The sequence below is a fragment of the Patella vulgata genome, chromosome 5, assembly GCF_932274485.2.
Source record: "Patella vulgata chromosome 5, xgPatVulg1.2, whole genome shotgun sequence".
NCBI classification, from domain to species: domain Eukaryota; kingdom Metazoa; phylum Mollusca; class Gastropoda; family Patellidae; genus Patella; species Patella vulgata.
The window spans coordinates 32,268,180-32,295,935 of NC_065883.2; the positions used below are offsets into that span (position 1 = coordinate 32,268,180).

The window sequence follows — 27,756 nt, forward strand, 5'->3', positions numbered from 1 at the left end:
ATTTATGCCTTTGTAGGTAATTGGGGGCCTTTACAAGACAGTTCCATACAGATCAGATTATAATTTTTGCCGTTTGAGAGTTCACACGGTTCTACAAACTGAAACAAGGGTCTCAACTCTGGAAGTAATCTACAGAAATTGTTGAAATTTGACAGGCTTTTTCGTTTCACAAATTTAAATGATGCATATAAATTTCATACATATCGGATGATAACTTTCATCAATCGAGCATTAACAAGGTTGAACAAAGTGAAACAAGGGCCATAACTCTAGAAGTAATAAACGGAAATTGCTGAAATTCAATAGGATTCTTCTGTTTACTAATTTAAATGACGCATGTAAATTTCATACAGATCGGCATAACTCTAGACGTAATGAACAGAAATTGCTGAAATTCAATAAGCTTCTTTGTTTCACTTATTTAAATACTGCATATAAATTTCAGAAAGATCGGAATATAACTTTTGGCGTTCGAGCGTTCACAAGGTTGAATAAAGTGAAGTAAGGGCCATAACTCTAGACGTAATACACAGAAATTGCTGAAATTCAATAGGCTTCTTCGTTTCACTAATTTAAATAATGCATATAAATTTCAGAAAGATAATATGATAACTTTTGGGGTTAGAGCGTTCACAAGGTGAAACAAGGGCCATAACACAAGAAGTAATAAACGGGAATTGCTGAAATTCAATAGGCTACTTTGTTTCCCTAATTTAAATATTGCCTATAAATTTGACAAAGATCGGATGTTAACTTTTGGCATTAGAGCATTCACAAGGTTCAACAAAGTGAAACAAGGGCCATAACTTAACTCTAGACGTTATAAACGGAAATTATTGAAATTAAATAGGCATATAAATTTCAGAAAGATAGGATGATAACTTTTGGGGTTAGAGCGTTCACAAGGTTAAACAAAGTGAAACAAGGGCCATAACTCTAGAAGTAATAAACGGAAATTGCTGAAATTCAATAGGATTCTTTGTTTCCCTAATTTAAATATTGCATATAAATTTCACAAAGATCGGATGTTAACTTTTGGCATTAGAGCGTTCACAAGATTCAACAAAGTGAAACAGGGGCCATAACTCTAGAAGTTATAAACGAAAATTATTGAAATTAAATAGGCTTCTTCATCTCACTAATTTAAACAACATATATAAATTTTCAAACAATTGGATGATAACTTTTGGCGTTAGAGCGTTCACAAGAAATTGTGGACGATGGATGGATGGACGGACGGGCGGCAATATACGTCCACATTTCTATGTGGGCGTATAAAAATTACACATAAAAGATGACTGGGATTGTCTGATATACACTCCACCACCACTATAGTATGGCGTATCAAAATTTTGAGTCCGTGTACATGTAAGTCGGTTTTGTTCTTCCGGTTTTATTGGATAGTAGGCTATCTGGTATCTCAACAAATGGGGGTCCCCCAAGGCCTGGACACCCCAGTCCCCCACCCCACAGTTTAGTACCGAGACCGAGGGACATGGGTACCATGTGACTTGAGCAAAGGCCAAGATTGAGAGAAACTTATTAATCCAAAAGGCTTCCTATGGCAGACACACTACATCTATTTCCAAATGCACACATATATAATAGAGACTGTTAATGTAACCTGTGCATGGGAGCTACTATATGTAGCTTGGTATAAACGGCACATTGTATTCCTAAGTAGGTTGCACTGACAGGCAATATACATACACATTTAATGTTGGCATATAAAAATAAACAACCAAACAGTTTGATTTTTTTAAGGCAATTCCATCACATAATGAATATAATGTTGGCATCTATAAAATAGAGACAAACTTTACAATATCTACCAGTTTAAAGTCTGTTTATAAAAGGGGCCTGTTTCACGAAATTTTAACTAACATAAAATCCAAATTTTAGTAATTTGATTGGATAATATTAGATTGATTTTAGTGCTTAGCCACTTAGCCAATCAAAATTGAAATATCTACTAAAATTTGGATTTTATCTTTAGTTAAGATTTCGAGAAACAGGCCCCTGATCTATTGTAACATTTTGTAGCTTATTTTTGTAAACTAGTTCCCCTGGAGGATGCAGTATATTCGGTTATTGGGGGGGGGGGGTTCTTTCATTGGAGAACATTTTGAAATATTGGGGTGTAGTGGTGATTTGTGGCGCATATCTGGACCCCTAACCAACAAAGAGCCCTAATTTACACTCTCATAGAAACAAAATATTCATAATAAGTTAATCATAGTCATTCAAAATTGGGGGGGGGAAGATTTTGGGTCCCCCACCTGGATCCGCCACTGATAGTACCATGTCACATCGATTTTTAATTACAATTATTTGCACTATACATAACTATATTATACAGTCTATATACAGTAATCAGATTGTTTATCTTTAAAAAAAAATATCACATAACAATTTTGTCTGCACAATACATGTATATCAATTTTGGCTTGATAAGATTCTGTTCACAAGTCACATAACCAATACTGCACACGCAGTTGATTTAGTTTCTCCACAATTATAAAAAAAAAAAATATAATTAGAATGATACTAGTAATTATTTATCCTTCTAATAAATGATATTATTATAATACATATATACTAGCTTATCAATGGTAGATAACTCTTATGTACCATACTCCTGGAAGTCCTTTATTCACAACATACCTAATACAGTAACAAGCTATTTTAAAAAGACATTTCGGGCCATTTTTTTACATTAGCAATATTTTTATTAAGTAACAATGGTTGTGAACAAGAAATTAGGTGTAGCCTATATAAAACCCCTCTCTCTGGAGTATTAATCAGAGAGAAATGTTTTGATTTTTACTCGCTGGTAAACAACCTACTAATATATACATTTATTAAATTCAACAACTCTGTTATAATAATTTATTATAAATTGTGTAGTTAGTATTTATAAATATCACAATGTGCCATTTTGTTTCACCATTTAAAATGCATCATTTCTTCTTCTTTAAACTCTGCAATTCAAATTTTTTTTAAGTATAAGGAAAAGATACAAAGACAAAATTATGAAAAAGAGACATGACTATTGAAAAAGCTGGATTTAGAACAATCACAAACCCAAGCCTCAAACATTATCTTTGTGGTATATAGACCAACATTTAAATTCTCATTTCCGAGCGTTTGTCTCAAATATATTGATGAAAGCATTCTCATATGATTTTTTTTTTCCAAAAGATGAGATCCTAATTTACCTTAGATTTGCCTTGTAAGAGAATTTTCTGTTCATCTATTTCATCTTTCTGTTTGGCTAATCTTTCATTCATTCCTGCTAAATGTTCACTCATCATACTCAACTGATTTTCATAACTTTTAGTTGTTGTTTGATGTTCATCCTATAATAAATTTTGTATAAAGTTAAAAAAAAATAACCATATATAACAATTGTAGCAACAGTATAATGGGCCAATAACCGTTAAGATGGAGTCCCAATATTTTTTTCTTTTTCAATAATTGCATATTTATGGAGGAATTACACATACAAATGACACACAAGACTAATTTATAGGTAAAACGTTTTAGCTGTGTCCATAAAACTGGGATTTTACATAGTGCTGTCAGTCTGTAGTAAAGTTTGCATGTGAAGAGTTATCTACCTTTAATTGAGCTAAAGCTTGATTAGCTATGTTTAATTCTTCTTCCGCTTTACTTTTCTGTTTTTCTGCTAATTGTAGTTGTTTGTGTAGTGCCCGCACCTACAAAATACATTCCATAATTTAATCAATGATAAATCATATTTCAAATGTTTGTGGCAACCTTTTTTTCACAGTCTTTTCATGTTGACAGCTAGTGGAAAATAACATAGTAAATGAACAGAGAGAAGATCTGTCAATCCAGATAACTTATGTAATGTGGAGATATTTTCTTCATCGGCTGCTTTATTGTCTGATATCTCACATTTGTTGGATTGTCAACATTCAATTCTTGACTCTATGGAAGGCTGGCCTGTGATTTCCAACAATTAGAAAGCTATAATCATTTCACAGGAAAATTTAAAATCGATGATATGGAGTTAGTGTTTTACAATAAAATAGAAATAAGCGCACCTCAGCATGAAAATTAACACATTTACTATCAGCATGTTGTAGTTGTAATGTTAATTGATTCTGTCGAAGTGTAAAATGATTTTTAATCAACTGTTCTCTAGTTTCACCATCAAAATTACTACCACTTACTGATTCTAATTTACCTATCTGAAAAATAAAAAAAAGATCTTAAATCACAGATTGTACCTGTAGTTTTTAAATATTGAATGAAGAAGTGTCCATATCCAAACTGACAATATCCACTAATCATCTGACTTAAATACAGTAATGTACTAGCAACATGCCATTCTTACATCATTTAGATGAAATACTGGAATTGATTGATGATTATATTCAAATGCATGTGTGAGATAGGTTTGTAAGCGCCTTAGAGGCAGCTGTGTTTTATGTGTTTTGTGTATTTGTGTCTTTTTTACTGTGTTACTTGTGTTGAGTCATTGTGATTTTTAGCATAGAAATTTTTAAATCATTAGGACCACGTTACTGCCCAATTTTTACTCTTCTGGGATATATTTTATAAGATATTTGTAAAACTGTGTTTTATATTATTGGATTGTATACAAAAGGGACAAATGATCACCTCAACTTATCAATTGTACTCATTCCTAAATGGATGTACTCAAATTTCTTAAAACTTAACAATGACAAAACAATATGTACAACAGAAAACTATCAAATTGGCAATATCTCTATTACACCAACAGATTATGTAAAAAATCTTGGTGTTTATTTTTACTCTAATCTGGACATGAATAAACAAATTTCGGCCATGTGTAAAAGTATTAATTTTCAGATTTATAATATTGGAAAAATTAGATCTTTCATTGATAGTGACACAACTAAAATGCTGGTAAACATTATGGTTACATCAAGACTTGACTAATGTGATTCACTTTTGTACAATCTACCTGAAAATAAAATTAAATGCCTTCAGAAACTTCAAAATAAAACAGCCTGGATCATAACCAAGACTGAACCAAATGAACATATGATTCTGAAAGATCTACATTGGCTTCCAGTCCGTCAATATATCAATTTTAAAATACTGTCTATTACGTATTCTGCTCTAAATGTCGATTTTTCACCTGAAAACCTTCTGAACACCAATAAACCTTGCAGAACAATTCGATCACAATCAGACCTATTTATTAAGCTTTTTTTATAAACCAATTCTAGTGATAGATCTTTCACTGGTGGTGCTCCAAAGTTGTGCAATTCAATATCAAACTAAACCAAAAGTGCAAATTCTATTAAAGGTTTTATAAAGTATCTCAAAACCGAACTTTTTAATCAAATATACAACTGATTGAATACGATTCTAGCTGTGTTTGTGTCAGACTTTTACCATGTGTACTAAATAATGTTCTCTGTTTTTTGTTTATGTCTTTTTCATGGATTAATATGTTGTGATTGTTGTAATTTCATATTATTTGTACTTATGTAAAGTGCCTGAGAGCAGCTCGCTGAGTTGAATTGTCGGCACTATAAAAATTAATTATTATTATTATCATAAGTGCAACTGTATCAATATATTACTTAATGTCTCACCCACGACCATTAAACCATGCATAATACATGTACCAATGATTTCAAAGAAAACAGTGAACTAAATGAACCTAGCAAACCAATAAAAACTATCACCCATAATTGCAAACAATCAATGGATAATGAAATGATAATACTTGATACCATTGCTTCAGGAATATGCATAAAAGTATTATTCAGGATGGTCACTTGCAAAATTCTATGCTTTGCTTTACTTATAAAATGGCAATACAAAGAATGGATTGAAATTAAAATACATGTAGTTTGAACTAAGATGTCTGAAATAAAAGGTTTTACTGTTTGTTTCTACAGCAGAGTGATGTTTTTCACAATAAAAAAAGGTGATTCTGCCTTACTAACAAAACATAATAAAGTTGCAGTCAAAATGACAACAAATAATAACTTAAAATTCAAAGATATTTGTATACTATTCTTACCAGTAAATTATCTGAAGGGATTTGAGTTTTATTTATATTGGTATTTGTTGGTTCTAATGATGGCATTTTCTCCATGTTGGATTCAATATCATTTGGAGTATCAGTTATACCTTTCCTCTTTAACAAACTAATTTCTTTCTCCAACTGTTTATATTTCTATAAAAGCAAAAGTAAAACTCATTAGTTAATGTAAGTTTATATTTTTATATTTTCCACAGAACTGAAATCAGGTGCGAAATCAAAAGATTCAAATTCAAACTGCACAACTGTCCTAAAAATTAACATTTTTAAAAGTGTAAATTGCCAATTTACTGTATGTAAGTAAGAAGTTACATGCATTGAAATATTAGCATGGGTGTTATTATTTTATAAGTTAGAATTACATTGTGCATTTCATTCCATAAATACTAGATGTAATCACAGATAATCAACCAAAAGAGAATACACAACACCTTGTTCTTGGGCATTTTCATTAAGATACATTATCATAAAAATTCTATATAAATAGTATGTTATTAAAAACAATTACTTGAAGAAATAGAAAGCCACATATTATAAGATATATTTTATACCTTTCAAATAACTGTATGTACAAAGATCAATCTATTATATATATGTGCATAAACAACATGAGTAAGAAACAGGACTATAAATAGAGTTTATATATGCCCAGGAGGATTTTAACACAACCCAATACATGCAGCTACATGTTAGTGAGATTCATCAATATATCCTATAAACATGGCAGACTGTTCAGTATATTCTGTGCAATATTCTAGCCATCCTGTCACTGGTATGAGAAAATCAATATCAACTCTCTCTCTGTATCTCTCCATTGAATCCCACTCGATGACTCATCATAACATGTACATTCCCAATCTATAGTATAAGCTACCTAATGCATATTATGACTATGTGTACATTTATTTAAAAGGGACAAGCCAGAATAGAATTTAAATATAGTTTTTAGGATAATACACACTCAAAAGTACCTCTTAGTGAAAGACGTGGTTTCAAACATTATTTCCATTAATCAATCCTATAGTAAGTTATGACCTTTTGAAGTTTACATGATTTCAAATATCCACCATTATGCAATTGCATACATCCAGAGATGATTTAACCTATATTTTTTGTTTTAATCATCTAAATGGCAGTTAAAATAATGAAATGTTTTATTGGGCTTTTGTTGTTTTGTCTATAAGTTAAATGTCAAAGTAATAGGCATGTTACATGTAGTTCACTATGTGACAGGAAATTAGCTACAAATATCACATTAATCAATCTATAAAGATAATTGCCCAATTAATTATTCACTTTCAAATAAGGAGTTGGATTAGGCTATCAATAATTTGTCTACTTGTGAGGAAATATCCACATTTGCTTGTCGTAGGGTTTTAGCAAGCAGCAAATTAATTTTATACACTACCTAAAAACAAACATCCATACAAAATGTTGTCCAAATGTCTAAATTCTGCATTAAAAAAATGTCCCGAAACAACCCCTATTGCACCAAGTTAATCAACGCGCTGATAATCCGGATTGCGTCAATGAGTAATACTAATCAGTTGTCTTGGATTAATGATTAGTTGATTGATAATTGCCAATGATGTATATAAAGCCTATCTCAAGTCAAAATGGCCGACAGTTCCTTTCGAAGAGAATTAAATATTTTGATAGTTGAATTCCGTTTACTGTGGCTTCATATACGGCATGAGAAGTCGAAAATGTGTGAAAAAGTATAAATTTGCCCCCTTAAGATACTCCTGTCCAGCCTCTAATAGGCAGAAAAATCTCATTTCACAGGACTGAACAATAAACACAATGTAATTTAGGAGAAGAAATTTTATATGACAGAAAATGTCAAAATTTTCCCCTTAAATGTGACAAATCAATTTCGTTTGCACAAATCTGAATAAGAAATACACAGGCAACATATGTAACAACAAATTTGGTTGTAAATATAATCTATCAAGTGGTTCAGAAGAAAAATTCAATATGTAAAATCTTAACAAACTGACAAACAGATGAGTCGATTGGTTATAAAAAATATGTTTTGATACAGCGCGCACGTGCTAACCATTCGGCCATCCACCCCCCCTGACAGTTTAAACATAATAGTTTAAAAATAGATAATGAACCAGAGGTTGCCAGGCAAGATACGCCCACATTTTGCAAGAGATGGATAGAGAACAAGCTAAAAAAAAAGGGGATTTTTCGTACAATCAGGGGCCATAATCCAGGAAGTTATGGTCTGAAATGTGTGAATATTAAAAAGGACTGAGATATTTGAGATATAAAGATACATTTTAAGTTACATCAAAATCGGATACAAATTGTGACTTCTAGAGGGTCCACAACCTTGGTATTACATACTTTACACTATTTGCGTACAAGGAGTGGTCATTTTGTCAGGCAGTTTTGGTCAGGAAATTCAACTGTCATTAGGGTGTAATGATGATACATTTGAACATATTTTTTTAAAATCGGATAAAAATTGTGACCTCTAGCGGGTCCACGAGCTAAAAATTTTATTTTTCAAACAATCAGGGGCCATAATCCAGGAAGTTCTGTTCGGATATGCACGATTATCGAAAGGAACCAAGATCTTTGGGTTATAAACATTTCAAGTGGGTCTGCAACCTTGATAATGATATACCATATATTTACACTATTTGCGTACAAGGGGCGGCCATTTCGTCTGGCAGTTTGCGTCAGAATTTTACATAATTTGAACTGTGAAACAGTGATATATTTAAACGTTTTTATAAATTGAATACAAATTGTGACTTCTAGCGGGTCGACGAGCTAAAAATGCGATTTTTTCGAACAATCAGGGGTACGAGGGGCGGCCATTTTGTGCGACAGTTTTGGTCCGATTTTCATGAAATTCAAACTCAACCATCATTACGGTGTAACAGTGATATATTCGAAAGGTTTTTAAATCAGATAATAAATGTGACCTCTAGAGGGACCACAAGCTAAAAACATGACTTTTCGTAAAATCAGGGGCCATATTTCAGGAAGTTATGATCCGATATGTGGAAATATCGAAAAGGAACCAAGATCTTTGGGTTATAAACAAGCATTTCGAGTTTCATCAAAATCTGATGAAAATTGTGATCTCTAGAGTGTCCACAAGCTAAAAACATGAGTTTTCGTACAATCAGGGGCCATAATCCATGAAGTTTCGATCAAATACATGCCAGTATCGACAGAAACTGAGATCTTTTGGAGATAAACCTATATTTCAAGTTTCATCAAAATCGGATAAGAATTGTGACCAGTAGAGTGTCCACAAACAAACTGTGGACGGACAGGAGTGACGACAATATACATACACATGAAAATGTGGGCGTATAAAAAGGAATATATTGACACTTGAGTCAAATTACATAATTCTGAGCAAAGTTATAAATGTTGGAAGTTATGGTAAGAAAAGCGCTGTCTCGATTTCCATTGCTACCATTTTTATGATAATAAAGTCTCGATTATCCATTTTTAAATTTAATTATTAAACGGTGCTCGTGTTTCACTCCATTAAAAATCACGACCATCCAATGGTCTAGATAGTTATGTACTGGTCATGTGAAAAAATGTCTGATTAATAATTTAAATAACATTTGGAGACTAAAGAAAAATGTGCAATAGGCAAATGTAGCTCTTACATAATGCATCTTTAAAAGAAATTCACTTACATACTAGCCATTACCGTGTAGATTGTGGATAGCCTCTAGTCAGGTTAAATTTACCTAATTTTGGTAAACAGTTTTTAACCGTCCTTAATTTGGCTTTTGTAGAACCCCATAGACAGAATTTATGTGTATATTTAGAACGTAGACAATCTTTTTTTAAAACTTTTTATTTCGTTTATAATTCACCGATTGTGTTTCTCAAATAACTATATAATTGCTTGATACATTCCATTCCTTGACATATCACATATTTTTTATCTTGAAAATGTAGATAACAATATTTCATTATTCAAGGGACTATATTTTCCTAAGATTCATTTATTTTTTTTATTTTCTACTACAACATCAGAAACAAATCTTTTGTGCTTAAATCTAAGGATCTATTTTAAAAGAAATACCGGTATGCCAAACTATTGTAAATCCAGAGAGAGAGTTAACCACTCGAAACAAACTCGGTCATTTCGTGACTAATATATGGTCAAATTTTATTTCAATAATTCACTTGCATGTAGGGATCTTTAGCAGTGGGTGGAAACCCACAAGGTCTGACAGGCGACCCGGGGAATTGAAACCACGCCAGTTGACTCAATGACAGACCTTATGATACAAAGCACAACTGCTAACCATTCCCCCATCCACCACCCCACTTCTCGGCAAAGAACAAAGTTAAAAATTATTTTATATCAACATGGACGTATATCTGCATACTATTAGTTAAAGGAAGTTAGTAAATAGTATTAGTAAAGAGTAGCGAATGACAATCTTTAGAACAAATATTTGTTTTAAAGGATGAAAATATAGTTTCTGTTTTCAAAATCGGGTTACTTCCGGTAATACTGGAAATTTAGGATTGATTGGACTTAATGGCGGTTTGTATAAGGTATCAAACAGTAAAATGTCTATTAAACACACCTAGATTGGGATTTAGGTGATCAATGGAGGGCAAGAATGACAGCATGGATCAAATGTGAAGGACACTGACCCTACATTCAGTCAATACACATAACTAATTCTCACCAGTTAGACAATAATACATAGTTTACCATTTTGTAATACATCTTGTAGGCTCGATTGTCTTAGTACTAGTGAGAATCGAATCCATACAAATTATTTGCTCCTGAAATCAATAATCTTGCTTATATCAATAGACTTTAGATATAACGCTTAGCCTCAGCTTTATGTTATTTCTGAAAGAGATTTTCCATGTTACAGTCGCCTGTGATCTCATATAGATATTGTGAAACATATGGTAGAGGTTTGAATTCATTTTGAGCGAACAAACCAAAAGGCCAGAATTTGGAGAATGGATCATTGTCAACCTCAAGAAATAGGGTCAATAAGTTGATATTTATGATTATCCACACAAAAATAGGTACACACATTTATAATTAACGTACTGACTCCAAGTTCATGTCAATGATATTCCTGAATAAATTACTGTCTTCGCTTACTGGATAGATACTGAAAGCGAAACATCCATGACAACAATAAACATGATGTCTATACATCGGGTATGTTCTTTATCTAACTGTGCTGGTTACGTGGAGCGTGAACACTGAACGTGTTATGAATTATGTTTATTTACGATATTATCAAAATTACAGTTAGGCATTAAATCTGCTAATTACTTGGATCATGAATAAAATGAGGCTGCATTCACCACATGGCAGATTCTCATTATGATATGACTATGACTGTTCACTTGCTTATAACAAATAATAATTAATTCTTTCTAATTGGGCCAAGTATAAAATGATTTTTGATACCATAGAGACCATTGTTTTATCAATCAGCTTTTACAAACATTAAAGGGCTGTATCCGACTATAATCTTCCAATTCAGATCCTTGGTTTGGCATGAGATTCAAAATGTTCTATATTTAATGTATCAACAACACATGTGAGTTAAAACAGATAATTATACGGTACTTACATGGATTTCATTTTCATATTTTATCTTTAATAACTGTAATTCTAACATATAATGTTCTTTTTCTTGTTCTAATGATCCTACACGTTGTTGAAATCTTTCTATTTGTTTAGATAAACCTTCTTTACTTTCAGCTGAACTCAATAAAACTTTTCTATTCTGTACAGCTACTTTATGAGGTACAGATTCTGGACATGGCTAAATAATAAAAAAAAATAAAACCTACAACTTATTTTAAATTATCATGTAATACAGTCATAAAATACCAATGAGCAACCACAACAGCAGATATGCTCACATGAAGGTTTCAGAAACGTTAATTTAGACATATTTTTGAGACTAAGTGAAGTGTGACAACTTCATAAAGTACGGATGAATCTCGTTAAATTAGAGCTCATCCATTAAAAATGTTGACTCCAATGTGTTTACAAGCAAGTTCTGATGTATGTCAAGGGTGATCCACAACTAATTATCGAATCTCGCTCAAAAAAGCTTAAAATATAAAGTACTTGTAGCATATTGATTTTGCAAACAGTCATTTTAGCAAACAAATGAATATCTTGTATACATGTACTAAAATCCATAGAAAACCATTGAAGCAGTCATTATACTGTCTGACACACAGGTTAAAAAAATAAAATTTATTCACAATCTTCAAACGTAGTCCTCTTCAACAGAGTCAAATTATAGGTCAGTTCCAAATACATTTTTGAGAATGAAAATCTGGTCTTTAGAAAGGGTAAGACATTTTAAAAGAAAATATTTGGTCATATTTCATTACTCACGTCAGATCAGTTGACACCTGTTTGGTGCAGTTTGCGGTTTGAAATTTGTTCGCAGTGCACATGTAATTCATAGTAAAGCAAATTTGTCATTTAGCCATCGAGAGGATCACATTTACATAATGAAAAGGTAAGTCTCCTTCGACTGCCCTACAATGAAGTGGGATGGTCACAATCATATCAGTAGCACTTCGGACATGTGCCCAAACTTTATCTTACACTGTTAAAGAAATATGTAATAATTACCCTGGCTAATGATGAGATATATTCTGTAGTTCTATTTTTAAATGTAGCTACTACAGGATTTACACCGGTATTATCAGAATTATTTTTAGTACCTCTGCTAACATACCCTGATTTCTCACTACAAAACTCTATATTATTACCAATAAAAGTCGCTATCTGAAATATAACAACATAATATGAGATACTTTACATCTTTCCAACAAACCCTTTGAAAGATATATTCATAGCTCTTTTCCAAACTGCTATATACCTATTTCAAATATTAAATAAAAACATTTATTTTATGATCAGTAGTGGAATACCGCATTTTATCAGTGAAATAAAAGTGTTATTCCACTGGCTAGTTGTTTTTTCCTAAAATGTAAAATCATAAAATAAATAGAACATTTGTCGTTTTGTCGTGAATAACATATTTTATTTCATCTCTAAGCAAGAAAACGTTTATATTTTCGCTCATGCTACGCATTCGTGAAAATATAAGTTTTCTTGCTTCTCGATGAAATAAAATATGTTATTCACTCTAAAACGACAAATATCCTCTATATAATTATTTTATTTTTTGCCTAAAAACATTGAAATTTTGATTTGCGGACAACTTGCAGATGACTGGACTACCACAGCTGAGCGATCAGTATTTCATCGACTATGGACATACTTTTCATGATACAGATCCACCAATTAAACTAACATCCAGTAAGAAATTAAGATAGGTTTGCCAGGCAACGAAACATACGCCCACAGCTTCTAAATCGTCCAAGCGGTCGACAAGGGTTGTTGCATATTTATTCCTTTGTAGGTAATTGGGGGCCTTTACAAGACAGTTCCATACAGATCAGATTATAAATTTTGTCGTTTGAGGGTTTACAAGGTTCTACAAACTGAAACAAGGGTCTGAACTCTGGAAGTAATCTACAGAAATTGTTGAAATTTGACAGGCTTTTTCATTTTACTAATTTAAATAATGCACATAAATTTCATACAGATCACATGATCACTTTTTTCATTCAAACGTTCACAAGGTTCACAATCGCCATAACTCTAGAAATTATTGACGGAAATTGTTGAAATTCAATAGACCACTGTTTCACAAATTTAAATGATGCATATAAATTTCATACATGTCGAATGATAACTTTCAGTTATCAAGCATTAACAAGGTTTAACAAAGTGAAACAAGGGCCATAACTCTAGAAGTAATTATTGTAAATTGCTGAAATTCAATAGGCTTCTTTGTTTCACTAATATAAATAATGCATATAAATTTCAGAAAGTTTGGTTGATAACTTTTGGAGTTAGAGCGTTCACAAGGTTCAATAAAGTGAAACAAGGACCATAACTCTAGACGTAATAAATGGAAATTGCTGAAATTCAATAGGATTCTTCGTTTCACTAATTTAAATCATGCATATAAATTTCAGAAAGGTCGGATGTTATTTTTTGGCGTTAGAGCGTTCACAAGGTTCAATAAAGTGAAACAAGGGCCATAACTCTAGATATAATAAACGGAAATTGCTGAAATTCAATAGGCTTCTTCGTTTCACTTAAATAAATATTGAATATAAATTTCACAAAGGTCGGATGTTAACTTTTGGCACTAGAGTGTTCAAAAGGTTCAACAAAGTGAAACAAGGGCCATAACTCTAGACGTAATAAATGGAAATTATTATAATTAAATAGGCTTCTTCATCCCACTAATGTAAACAACATATATCAATTTTAAAACAAATGGATGATAACGGACGGACGGCGGATGGCAATATACATCCACATTTCAATGTGGGCGTATAAAAATGAAATGAAATGGGATTTAATGTCAAATTCGAAATGCCAAGGGATCTTTAACATGCACACCAATGTGTATACAGGACCTCAGTTTTTCATCCCATCCAAACAACTAACAGCTGTCCTTGTCAGGCCATCCGTCCTGCACCACTGGGAAACCAGACTGGAAAATCCTGATGAACTTTCTCGGCCAATGCCGGGAGCGAACCCGCGACCTCCAGACTAGTGAGCCAGCGTCCCACCCACGTTGCCACCGTGGCTCCTAAGAAATTAAAGGAGTTTGTCTATAAGATTAGCGATTAGAATGATGACTAGAATTATTTTATACATACCTTACTAGCACTAGTAACTAAAGATACAAGGGAAGACACAATACATTCATCTGTTGTTTTCAGTTTCTGTGTTGCTGTAGGTAACTGATGTTCAAGTGAAACTTTGGCATTGTAATGCTTGGATACCTCTAAATTATAACATACAAATTGTCAGTGCTTCATTTTTATCTATTCTAAAATTCTTCGTCAGACAATGTTAAAATAAAATTTATTTGCCATTTGCAAATCTGAAAATTTATTCACTATCCTGGGACTGAGATCATTTTAACTTAAAAATGTTAAAATATATGAAACTAACATAATTAGTTTAGCTTTGTATTGAACTTTACCTTTGACAGTAATATGGAAGTCTGTTAAAGATTGAGATAAATCTTGAAATATCTGTACATTATCACTGGAAGAATCAGAAGATGTTTTTTTGCCTGAAATATATGTGAAACTTCATAATGATTTTCAAGACTATAGAAATCTGAATGATTTAGAAGAAAATGTATCCAAAAACATCTACTACATTAATAAGAAGCCAAAACAATGTGAGCCTGGAAAGTTCCAAATAGGCAGAAATTTGCCATAAGGGTTACACTGAATTCAGTGTGGTGTTACAATCAGTCCATAATAAAAAACGGTCACTCAAAATTCTCCCATTTCTCGATTGTCACTGTGTATGAGATAAATGGATTTGAATTCAAGAGATTCAATTGAGAACCCCACAATTTCTGTTTTCGGTAAGAACGGTTATATTACCTAACTGTGAAATATGACCATCTAGTTTATTATAAACATCATTTAGTTTCTTATAAGAGTTGTGCAATTCCATATTTTTAGCTGAAAGCGTTGATGGGCAGGAAGACAGAGCACATTCTTCCTCAATACTGAAAACAAATTAAAAAAAAATAGATGTGTAAAAAAGCTAATAATATGGTCAAAATTTAGATATGTAAAAAGTTAATATATTTAAAAATTAGATATGTAAAAATTTAATATAATTCAAATATTAGATACCCATATGTAAACAGTTATTCTATTCAGATGGAAGTTGTTAGAAAATGTATGCCAATAACATGTCTCTTTCATTTTTTTTTTTAATTTTTATTACTCTTAGTTCATTAAATATTAAAATTTCAAATGAATCAAAGTTAATATTTTTATTATATTATAAAAGTACCTGGAAAGTTGTAAGGGTAGTAATCTATTATTGTAGTCTACAAAATTGTGAAAACTGTCGCAGAAAGGTTTTAAATCTGTTGTTGTATCCTGAATCAGACAAAATGGCAATAACTAAAATGTCTTAAAAATAAACAGTATTCCAAAAACAGTAACACTTCATCTGTAATCGTTTAAAACAAATATTTGCAAAAATATTCAGTTGTCAAAAATTTAACTTTATTTCATTTAATTATGAAAATTTCTTCAAGAAATTCAAGTTAGAATCGGGTTGGATGAGAAAAAATAACTTGTGTGTATACATAAAATATAAACTTAATAGAATTGTAGAAAGAGAAATTTATGTATAGATGTAATATTAACTTACTAGAATTGTAGAAAGAGAGTCATCTTTTAATATTTCACCAAATTTTTTCAATGACTGTTCAATGGGCCTACAGTATACCAGATTTTCATGTAAAAGTCTGCAGTACTAAAATATAGAAATCATTTAAAAATTTTATTGTATATGCACTGCAATTATTTTAAATTATATGGAATATGAAAGATAATTAAAATCATATTTCCTTTAGCTTATGGACCTACATCATACTATAAAACAGCAAAAATAGCTTATATATCAATAAACACATAAAGGCTATTGAACTGATATTTCGTTAGTTCAATGTTAATTAAAACTAATGGAATTTGACCTGATATTTATAGACAATCAATGAAATAAACAGATTTTTTAAAATAAATAAACAAACAATGACAAATATATTGCTTTGAATTATTTTTAATTTCTAGGAATGTGAAAATGAACCCAAAGCAATCCAAACACTGAATATTGCACATTGTGTCTTTTCCATAAGTAGATTTTTTTGTGTAATTGTGTATGGTGCAGTCCCCCTGTACTTACTATTAGAATATTCATATAGGATCCTTAACATTTCATGTGACCATTATACCAAAACTCAATTTTGTTTGTTTATCTCTCCATATCATTAACTTACTTTTGTGTTTACTTCACTTATAGGTTCTGTTCTACTGTCAGCAGGATAGATTTTAGATCTCTGTTCACTATATGTATAGAAGTTTGACAGACTCTGTACTAATTCTCCGACATTTGTTCCTGCTTGATTTACTAATTCCCAAGCACGTAGCTGATGTTTACGATCAAACACGGGTATGTTAAGGCTATTTAACTGGGCAATCTCTACAATCAATACAGTATAAAATTTAGCACATTGATTTTTCAGTTTATTGTTACTAATAAGACAATTTGTTATCAATAAAACAAATTTTTGTTTAAAAGACAATGGGTTAATTCAAGTCTAGTAGTAAACTTAGGTTATGGTTGTGTTTAGACTAAGAACCTGTGTCACCACAAGAGTAACAACACTAGTTACTTTCTTAATTCAAAGAAGTACTTCAATAGTTTTAAAATAAAATAAAAAATTAAAAAGTTGAATTCTTCCATTAAAGATCGTATGGCTCATTTATATGGAGCCTTAAAATAGACATATTAATGTAATATGAAAGTATATGAAGTGATCTATATTTTTATAATAATTTCTAATCAGTTATGTACAGTGAAATACGTGAACAGTCAAAATTGAACAGCAGTCGTTTACACCTGCTAAGTCCATCCTACACGTTTATTATTATTATTTTGTCATTTGTAAATCAGCCATTACTAATTACATCCGCATTGTCTTGTAGGATATGTTTTTCTTTGGTAATTACAAATTGCACCCGAATTCACCGAGTACACAACTGGTGTACTGATTTTAAATTGTTCATTGTGTCTTAAATATTGGATGTTAGAATTCTATATTTTCATGGCAAGATAAAAACATCAATATTGAATTAAATGGACCAATATGTTTATAATTTAGAATATTATGGAAAATATGGAGTTAAAGGTTTGGTTGCTTTAAGATAACATTAATTTGTACATAGGCCTTAAAACATGCTTGCATAAACAAAAAAATATGATTCTTTTAGCCACTAACTAATTCATTCATAATCATTCTTTGTACTTTTATTATTTATTAGCATGTTTTATAATACTTAGCATGTTTTATAATACTATCTAATTTTGAGATTGCACTAGATTGTTACCATTTTACACAAGGTTAACAACAATGGACTTCAGTGATCTGTATTTTTTAGAAATCCACTATGTCTGACAGATTCTAATACTTGTAGGCCACTATCAATAAACATAACTTTATTCTGCATATTTATTTTCAAAATTTCCATCATATACAACTTCAACAAAAAATTCTGCTTTAATATATATACTCTTCAAAAAAAAGTAGGGGATATTGAAATGCAAATACCTATGCAGGTTGTGATATGATAAATAGTCATGGACACTTGACATGCTTTGAGAGTATGTTCACAGATGAAGAACTTATCGCCCCAACAGAACCACAGAGCTACACGTGCGACACGCAATAGCGCCATACACGTGGGAGGGGTTCAATGTCAAATTTGACACTTCAAGGAAGGGTTGATGAAAACTGCCCCGTGCTGGTTTATCCTATCCATGTTTGCTTTCCTATAGGTTCTTGCATAAGATTTACTGTTTAGCATATTTTTGCTTTAGTGTGTTACGTTTAATTTGCTATGGCAGAACGGACTTGCATATTGTTCAAGGAAGGGTCACTGGTGTGTACTACCGTGACCACATCTTGACACTGATAGTTCTGCCCTTTGCTCAACGTGCAGGTTGACATTTCATCTTTCAAGATGATAATGCCCGTGGCCACCGCGCTCGTGTCGTGAATGACTATCTCCAGCGTCACCATATGGTCCATATGCCTTGGCCAGCCATGAGTCCTGACTTTTCCCCTATAGAGCATGTCTGGAACATGATCGGGAGATGTGTTCGTCGACGTCAATGTCAACTGACAACACCGCAAGAATTGGCTGTAGCACTGCAAGAGGAGTGGTTCAGAGAGCATGCCACGACGAATTGCTGAATGTCTGAGGATTGGTGGAGCAATTACTCATTATTAAGACAAAAATCAAAAACGCCAATTTTCACTTTTGACAGTGTATCTCTTTGCGAGTGAAATGGGGCCGTCAGTTAAGCCGCTTACATGAACTGTTAATGTTCATGTGTAGGCAATTGACCTGTTATTAACATACACCGGTTACCTCTAATAAAAACAGCAGTGTATTTCTGCAGTTTTGTATTGTTTCTGAATATCCCCTACTTTTTTTCAAGAGTATAGAATGCTCGGTTCTTTTTTCTAAACAAAATGAAAGTTAAAACTCACTTGTATCAATAAACGGTAATTTATCAGATATTATATTTTCAGCAGTTTGTATTCTTTGGGTTAAATCTGTTTTTACAGTGTTCAACTTTATCTCGCTGAAATTAACAAAAAATGGACAGTAAAATTGAAGCAAATATAAAATCAACTGAAAGGAAATAGAAAATTTAGCGTTTCAGTAAATTTATTTCCCAAGTCTGACTAGTTGCTTAACCCCACTTAATTTATTCTAATAATTCGAAATATTGGATATATAGAAGAGATATACATATTTTATCCTTTTAAAATTTTCACACCACGAAATGGAAATGTAACTTACGCAACTTCAGCTCTCATTTTAAACTGCTTTATATCACTATCGTGAGTATGAAGTTTCACCTATGAAAACAAAACAAGAGCATCGTTAACGCAGCATTATACGTCCACATTTGTGCTTTGATCGATATGGTACTTTTTAAAATGAAGAGAATGAAATATGAAATGGCTGCAATGGCTGTAATATGACAAGAGGCAAAGAAGACTAGGCATTGGGAATGTTTTGTCAAATTTACAGACTAAATATTAACAAAAAAGTGGGTGTGACACTGTCGCAGGGGGTCGGGGCATGCACCAAAATAAATAGTAAGGAATAAATATGCAAATTTCCAAGATGATCCATTCAGAACTGCAGCCTGTAGATAAATACCAAAATTGGGCGTGGGTCTGGATATGGAACAATATAAATAGGTACCACCCTGTTACTGAAATGATTGATATGCTGAATTTGAACAAAATTACAAATAAAAAAATTAACAAAAAAGTTTGAGTGGTACCATATCCCTGGAGATCGGGGCATGCACCAAAGGGTGGGGGGTGATCATGCACTAAAATCAATAGTTGCCATCCTTAGGGTATAAAGAATAAGTATACCAAGTTCCAAGATAATCCATTCAGAATAGTGGCCTTTGGGAGCTAAACACAAAAATTGGCATTGCTCTGCCCCTGGGGGTTGGGATCGGGACATGCACCAAAATCAATATTTGCTGTCTTTAGGCTATAAGGAATGCATATGCCAAGTTCCAAGACGATCCATTAAGAATTGTGGCCTGTAGGGGTCGGGCATTCACCGAAAAACAACATGGATCATCCTTAGGGTATAAGGAATGGGTATATAAAGTTTCAAAAGGATCTGTTAAGAATTGCGGTCTGTAGGCAAAACACATACACACACTAAAATTGAGTGCCGCTCTGTCCCAGGTGTTTGGGCATGCATCAAAAATAATAGAGGGTATAAGGAATAAGTATGAAAAGTTTTCAAGATAATAATAATAATAATAATAAAAACTTTATAGGTCCCTCCTAAGCTACAAAGACATATATATATATGTAATATCAGGATAAATATTAAAATCATTTGAAATGCAATAGCATTTTAAAGTGGGAAGTTTGGGAAGTCACTCCCAAACTACAAAACATATACATTATACAAGTAGAATATAGGAAGAACACTATAATTACACACAAAATAATATAGAATGCAGTTGCAAGTTAAAAAATAATAAGTATGCCATCAGTTGAATATTATGGTTCCTTCAGTGTGCAAAATAAATGAGTTTTCAGTTTAATCTTAAAATTTTTGAAACACTGTACCTCTAACATAGCTTTATCTTCTTGTAATTTTTCTATTTGGCTTTTACTCTGCTGTTTGGTGGCATTTAATACTTCATTATACTGACTATGTTCTAATTCAACTGTTCTTAAACTGTTTTCTAATTCTTGAACTTTCTTCTCAAATATCTCTGATGTCTCATTGACCTGTGAATAATTAGGAAGACATGAATTCAGTCTAGTCTTACTGAGATTTGTATTCAAAATATGGTTTAGTATTAATTTGTTTTCATCTGTGCCTTCTATTCTTGACAATATTTTTGGGAAGGTATATAAGTGTAGTTTTCTCCCCCTAAACAGGAGTGCATTCTTTTAAGTACCAGTAGTCAATGTGTATGCAATGTGTATAAATTTGAAATAATCTACACATTTAAAGTTTACCTTATTGCAAGGACAAACATCAAAATTCAACATAAATAACTTATGTATAGGCTAATCTGTAGGAAAAGACAAAAATACCTTGCAGTCAACAACATTAATTTACCTAATCTTTTAGAGGCATTTAGTAACTGGATAGAGCAATAAACTATAATACATACTTACAGGAAAAACAGTTACTAATTTATTTGGGCGATGTTTTGAAGAGTATTCTCTCAATGTTATCAAGCTAATTTAATACAGTAATACAAAATTATGAGGTGTAGCCCAAATAAATTAGTAGCAGTTTTTCCATAAGTATTTGTTATAGTTTATTAATTTACCTGTTTATGTAACCTGGCATTCTCTTCTATTTTACTCTGTAATTCTTCATTAAACACACCACTAGACCCTAGTTTTAATTGATCAGATGCTGAAGCATCATTTGTCTTGTGCTTAAAATAGAACAAACCAATTTATTTCAAAAATGGATTTAGAGTTTGAAATGAAATGAAATGGGGTTTAACGTCCTACTGTTCTGGATTTAGACTTTGAAGAGAGCGCAATATACACAAATTTCAAAGCAGTTTGTATGGCAAACTGAAAGGTGATATAGCTATTTGATTTAGGTCAAATAGAGTGTAGATGTGCTATTCCAATAGGTGGTAGGTCAAAATCTTAGTGATAAAACCAAACAACCAGTTCTGTAAGGCCCCCAGCAAAAAATTTTGCAAAATATTTTATGATTTGCTCTAAAAACTGCTCAAGTTCTTTCCATTGACAACTCATACCTAAGATGTCCCTTCATCTTTCTATAATGAATAAAAATCTTGCCAACTTGGACATTATGCCACTAAAGAGTCCATAACATTAGACTAGATTATTTGTAGTGTCTTTCATGGATGCTGATTTTTTTATGGTTGGAAAATATTACGATATATTCTTTCTAGTCCTTATTTGCCTTAAATTTAAATAATAAACTTTTTCATAGGCATTCTATCTCATTCCCCATTTAATTCAGCTAAACACAATCAAACCTTGTTTTTCTTTTTACCAATAATACTCTCAGCCTGCTCAAGTTCATCTTGTAAAAGCAGAACTCTTTTTGACAACTGTTGATTTCTGAAAGACAGACTGTCTGCTTCCTGTTCATATTTGCGTACACATGTGTCCTTCTCTTTTAAAACATCCTGAATAAAATAGAAGTTCAATCATTGGTATGAAAAAGAGATGACTAAAAAGGGAATTGAAGATTCTGAAGGTCGTGTCACTGTAAATGAGAACTGTCTCGATCAATTGGCAATCTCTAGCGTCTGGTTATTCCAGTCAACACCGATAGTATTAATTGCACATGCTCTCCAGATAAGAATATGATGTCACCATTTGACATGACTTGTGGAATATGTCTAGCCTCGTTCTTTGAGTCCCTTGTTACAAATGGCGCTGAAACGCATTATGGTACACGATTCGTGTACCAATGGTAAAATCTCTATTTTGTCTTAAACATTGGATATCAGAAATCCACCTTTTCCCGGTAAGACTACAACATCAATGTTGATTTAAATTAACAAATAATTTGTGTTTTGAATGTCAAAGACTTTGGATGATACTCAGTTAGAGACTTAGCTACTTTAACATTAAAATGATATAAAACTACATTTATTATCTTGATGAGAGTAATAATCCTCTGTAGAACAAACACATTTATGCACATTAACAGAACTGGTTAAACACATTCCAAATATAATTTTAACACAGAGATCATTGGTAAGGTAGAGAAAATGAAAAAAAAAAAATAAAAAAGGCCCATGCATTCCCTTGTTTTTATTCATTCTGTACTTAATAAAAACATGGTAATGCACAGACTTTTTCTAATTTGTTTGTTTTCTTTGATCTATTGACAGGTTTTTTTTTTTAATTGTCAGATATCGTCTGACCGTCTCATATAACAACTTTTCATCTTCAATGGAATTATCAGTGAAATGAAATTCGACTGTGTGTCTATTATCGCTCGTCATTTCAGGAATAATATATGGGTCGATTTTATTTCAATAATTTGCTTGCTCTTTGGGGTCTTGAGCAGTGGGGGGAAACCAGAGGACCTGGAAAAAACCATTGAGGTTGAACAAGTGACCCCACTCTATGTCACGTACAACCGGGGAATCGAAACCACGCCAGTTGATTCGATGACAGAACTTATGATACGACGTGCTCGTGCAAACCATTCGGCCATCTAACCCCATTAATAATGGCTAACACCAATATTGTCCTAAATAGGCCTACCTTTAAATTTGTATTCTCTGTTTGCTCATCCAAAAATGCTTTCTTCAATACCGGTATCTGTGCTTTAAGCTGTAAAAAGGAAAATACTATTATGTATTTCTGTATTCAACAAGAAGTTATTTCTTGCGATTCTATGTTGTACATTTAAATTTTTCATTCATCCAAATTAATTTGGGAACATTTTGAGTTTTTTTGTTTAATAACTATCAAGAATAGACTGTGAATATTCCATAGCCTTGAGACCTGTCACATCTCCTTTTCTGTTTCACGTTTACAAGGTATGGTCACATAAAAAAAAAACAACCTGAAGACACTCAATGTGTGTTTATCATACCACATAACCTACCTGGACATAAGGCACCCGTCACAGACTTTATCAAGCGTAAATCGTCCCACATACAATTATGGACATACTGCACCTGTCACAGGTATTGTTAGACACAAATTATCACACAAGGTTTATATTATAATATACTCTTCAAAAAAAGTAGGGGATATTGAAATGCAAATACCTATGCAGGTTGTGATATGATAATTGGTCATGGACACTTGACATGCTTTGAGAGTATGTTCACAGATGAAGAACTTGTCGCCCCAACAGAACCACTGAACTGCACATGCGACACGCAATAGCGCCATACACGTGGGAGGGGTTCATTGTCAAATTTGACACTTCAAGGAAGGGTTGATGAAAACTGTCCTTTGCTGGTTTATCCTATCCATGTTTGCTTTCCTATCGGTTCTTGCATAAGATTTACTGTTTAGCATATCTTTGCTTTAGTGTGTTACGTTTAATTTGATCGGGAAACATGTTCATCGACGTCAACATCAACCGACAACACTGCAAGAATTGACCGTGGCACTGCAAGAGGAGTGGGTCAGATTGCCCCAAATCGTGATTAGACGGTTGATTAGGAGCATGCCACGACGAATTGCTGAATGCCTGAGGATTGGTGGAGCAATTACTCATTATTAAGACAAAAATCAAAAATGTCCATTTTCACTTTTGACCGTGTATCTCTTTGCGCGTGAAATGGGGCCGTCAGATAAGCCGCCCATATGAACTCTTTATGTTCATGCGTAGGCAATTGGCCTGTTAGTTATTAACATACACTGGTTACCTCTAATAAAAACAGCAGTGCATTTCTGCAGTTTTGTATTGTTTCTGAATATCCCCTACTTTTTTTTAAAGAGTATATATACATTGTGTGATAGCTTGTGTATGACAATGTCTGTGACAGGTGCCTTATGACTATGTCCAGGCTTGCACATAACACACTGTGTATAGATATTAAGGCTCAGAGAGTTCAGCATGTTTGGTTATAAACCAATTTGTCAATTTTTTTGCAATGACCTTGATCGTAACTTTTAAGAGTCTGTGGCATAAAAACTATACAGTAGAAAAGACTATGACATTTCAGTTACCGGTAATCAAGTACATCTTGAACTTCCATTTCTACAAGTTTCCTGTATCTACCATTTGTAGCTTCCAAGATATTAGCTTTGATCCATTTTTTTCTGTTTTTTAAAAAGCCACATTTCAATGCTTCCAGTTCATGATCTTAAAATTGGTATATTCTTTTATAATTTTCAATATTTTTTCAAAACTTTTTTGGATTCATTTTAGAGACATTTTGTGTAGGCTAAAAATCCTTTAGTGTCGCTATTAACATAGTTCATCTCACTAAAATGTCAGAATATATATAACATACCATCCCAAACTTAGGCTGCCTGCCTACAGTTAGCTCCGCCTGAGAACAGGACATTCCTAATTAACCGACATTTTAATTCCTACATTGACAATTTTAGTCGAAAACATTGAGTATGCCTTTAGAAATATTTATTTCTCTTCTATTTTCATATTGAATGAAATTTAATATGTTTATTTAGCCGTTATGAAAGATGTCAAATGGATTAGAGCCAAAGTAAGAAATAGTCCACTAATTATTCAATATGGCAGCGCCCATGAAAGATACCTTCACAGAAGCGGCTTTGTTTGCGAAGACAAATTTAGGAGTATCTAACCTTGTTTTGAAAGATAAACAGATTGAAAATCTAAAGATAGTTTACAATGATAAGACTGTATTGCAATATCATCCATTAGCACATATTATATATCGCTTTTACCAGAGGTAGCAGAAGTCGACATTTTGCTAACTTGACATATTATATTTGTTTACATAAACCACATGCTTCGGGTATAAATAGCAGTATATATACGCCATTGACTGTACAAGTCGATAAGTCCCGCCCCAAAATGATCACGTGAGCGTTTTAAATGGACATCATTTAGTGCAGTGATGTATTCTCGAGGTATGAAGTAGATGCATCGCTGTATTCAGTATGGATAACATACATATTCTAATCGAATTAGTAAATAAAAACAATTATAGGAGAAATAGGAAGTCATATGCAAGAACAATATTCAAAAATAAGAAGAAGAGTCAAGAACTAGAAGAAAGGAAATTAAAGAAAATTGGGTTTAATGTCCTACTTGGAATGGAGAACTATGTGAGAAACTTCCAAAGATAGCTGAATTTCAAGCTTCTCTTCATCGAATTCCAATTGTCAAGGCTTGTTTTGTGCATGTTAACAAGAGCACGGTCCCAGGCAGATCTTAATTCTTATGATTTATCAAACAACTTGTCAGGCCCTCAAACCTGCACCACTGAAACCAAACTGATGTAGCCTGAGGAATTTTCTCAGCTAACAAAAGGATCAAACCCACTACTTCCTTGCAAGTGAACCAGCGGTAGCACCATGCCCACTGAGCCACCGTGCCCCATAGCTCCCAAGTCTTGGGCCAAGAGAAGGTCCAAGGGGGCGTGTTCGGAAATGATTAGATGGCGAGGGGAGTCGATACCCTGAATTGATTTAGAATGGAGCGGACACAAATTCACTCTGAAAGTTAATTCATTTTGATGACCTCTCCTAATATTAAATGTATAAGCAGTAACTCCCAACCTTTGAATATTCGGCTGCTAATTTTTGATACTTGGCAGCAAGATCAGCCATCTTGCCACAGACCGGATGTTTCTATGGGGAGAAATTAGTCAAAATTAAAGATAATCAATGACAGTACGCGCTTGTATTGTCTCAAAAATCTCTTAAATAATTATAATTAAAAATATCGAACAAAACATTAGTTTTTCATTATATTTTCCAGCTTTTTTAATATCTTTGATTTTATCAACCAATAATGATCACAAAGACCTCCCAGAGCTTTTACGAAGGTTAGGTCTATTTGATAAGGCCAACATCAAGTTTCGTCAAAGGTCACGAGATGTAAACAGCTCTAGAGCTAATCCTATCCCTAACCCTGGACCTAGCCCTAGTGCTTACCCTCACCCTAACGTACAATCTCGCCTGCAATCACGTGCCCTAACCTCGTTTACATCTCACTCTCAGTGACCTTGACGAAAACTGAGCTGGCCATAACAAATAGATTTAGCCCAAAACACGAAATGAATGGGGATTGATCAGAGAATGGCGAAAGCGGATCATGAAATAAACTAGCCTTTATTATCCACGCAAACAAAATGCATTGCGGGTGTAGTGAGCAACCGGTCCACAATGGAATTTGAATGGGCCGTTATTCAATTGTCGAAAATGTCATCATTGCGGATGAATCACTATCGTGGACCACTCGGCTCGGCAAACCTCCGCAGCTAGGTTTGCCGAGTGAAACGTGGACGAATAAATCGACGATCCGAATGACAGAGCCTAAAAATAACTAGAAAATAGAGAAAAGAGTACTCACATTTTGCAAGAGATGGGTAGAGATCAAAAAAAAAAAGAAAAAAAAAGCTAATGTTCGTACAATCAGGGGCTATAATCCAGGAAGTTATGGTCTGAAATGCGCGAATATCGAAAGGGGCTGAGATATTTGGGATAAAAAGATATTACGTTTCATCAAAATCAGATAAAAATTGTGACTTCTAGAGGGTCCGCAAACTTGGTATAATTTTACACTATTTGCGTACAAGGAGCGGTCATTTTGTCAGGCAGTTTCGTTCAATTTTCACGAAATTCGAACTCAACCGGGTGTAACGGTCCACAATTCAGGAAGTTGTAGTCCGATATGCGCAAATATCGAAAGAAACCAAGATCTTTAGATTATAATCATACATTTCGGGTTTCATCAAAATCGGACAAAAATTGTGACTTCTAGAGTGCCCACAAGCTTGATATTACATAATTTTACATTATTTGCGTAAA

At 32.9% G+C, this 27,756-nt stretch overlaps 1 protein-coding gene across 2 annotated transcripts; it reads right to left on the reverse strand.

Moving 5' to 3' along the window:
• Positions 1 to 1,744: 1,744 nt before the first annotated feature.
• LOC126820915 (protein phosphatase 1 regulatory subunit 21) lies at positions 1,745 to 26,608 on the reverse strand. 2 transcript variants are annotated; one of them, XM_050549094.2, is made up of 20 exons: positions 26,503 to 26,608; positions 23,539 to 23,607; positions 22,293 to 22,445; positions 21,600 to 21,710; positions 20,881 to 21,045; positions 19,571 to 19,629; positions 19,255 to 19,349; positions 16,978 to 17,180; positions 16,350 to 16,454; positions 15,984 to 16,072; positions 15,563 to 15,690; positions 15,148 to 15,240; positions 14,819 to 14,946; positions 12,705 to 12,860; positions 11,680 to 11,874; positions 6,053 to 6,208; positions 4,071 to 4,217; positions 3,621 to 3,719; positions 3,219 to 3,359; positions 1,745 to 2,981 (listed from the first exon to the last, which is right to left on the reverse strand). In XM_050549094.2, the coding sequence occupies exons 1-20, from the start codon at positions 26,551 to 26,553 to the stop codon at positions 2,961 to 2,963; spliced, it is 2,364 nt and encodes a 787-aa protein (XP_050405051.2). In that variant the 5' UTR covers positions 26,554 to 26,608; the 3' UTR covers positions 1,745 to 2,960. The 2 variants fall into 2 exon arrangements, with proteins under 2 accessions (XP_050405051.2, XP_050405052.2); XM_050549095.2 differs by lacking the exons at positions 1,745 to 2,981; positions 3,219 to 3,359; positions 3,621 to 3,719; positions 4,071 to 4,217; positions 6,053 to 6,208 and adding an exon at positions 11,128 to 11,208.
• Between the last annotated feature and the right edge of the window lie 1,148 nt (positions 26,609 to 27,756).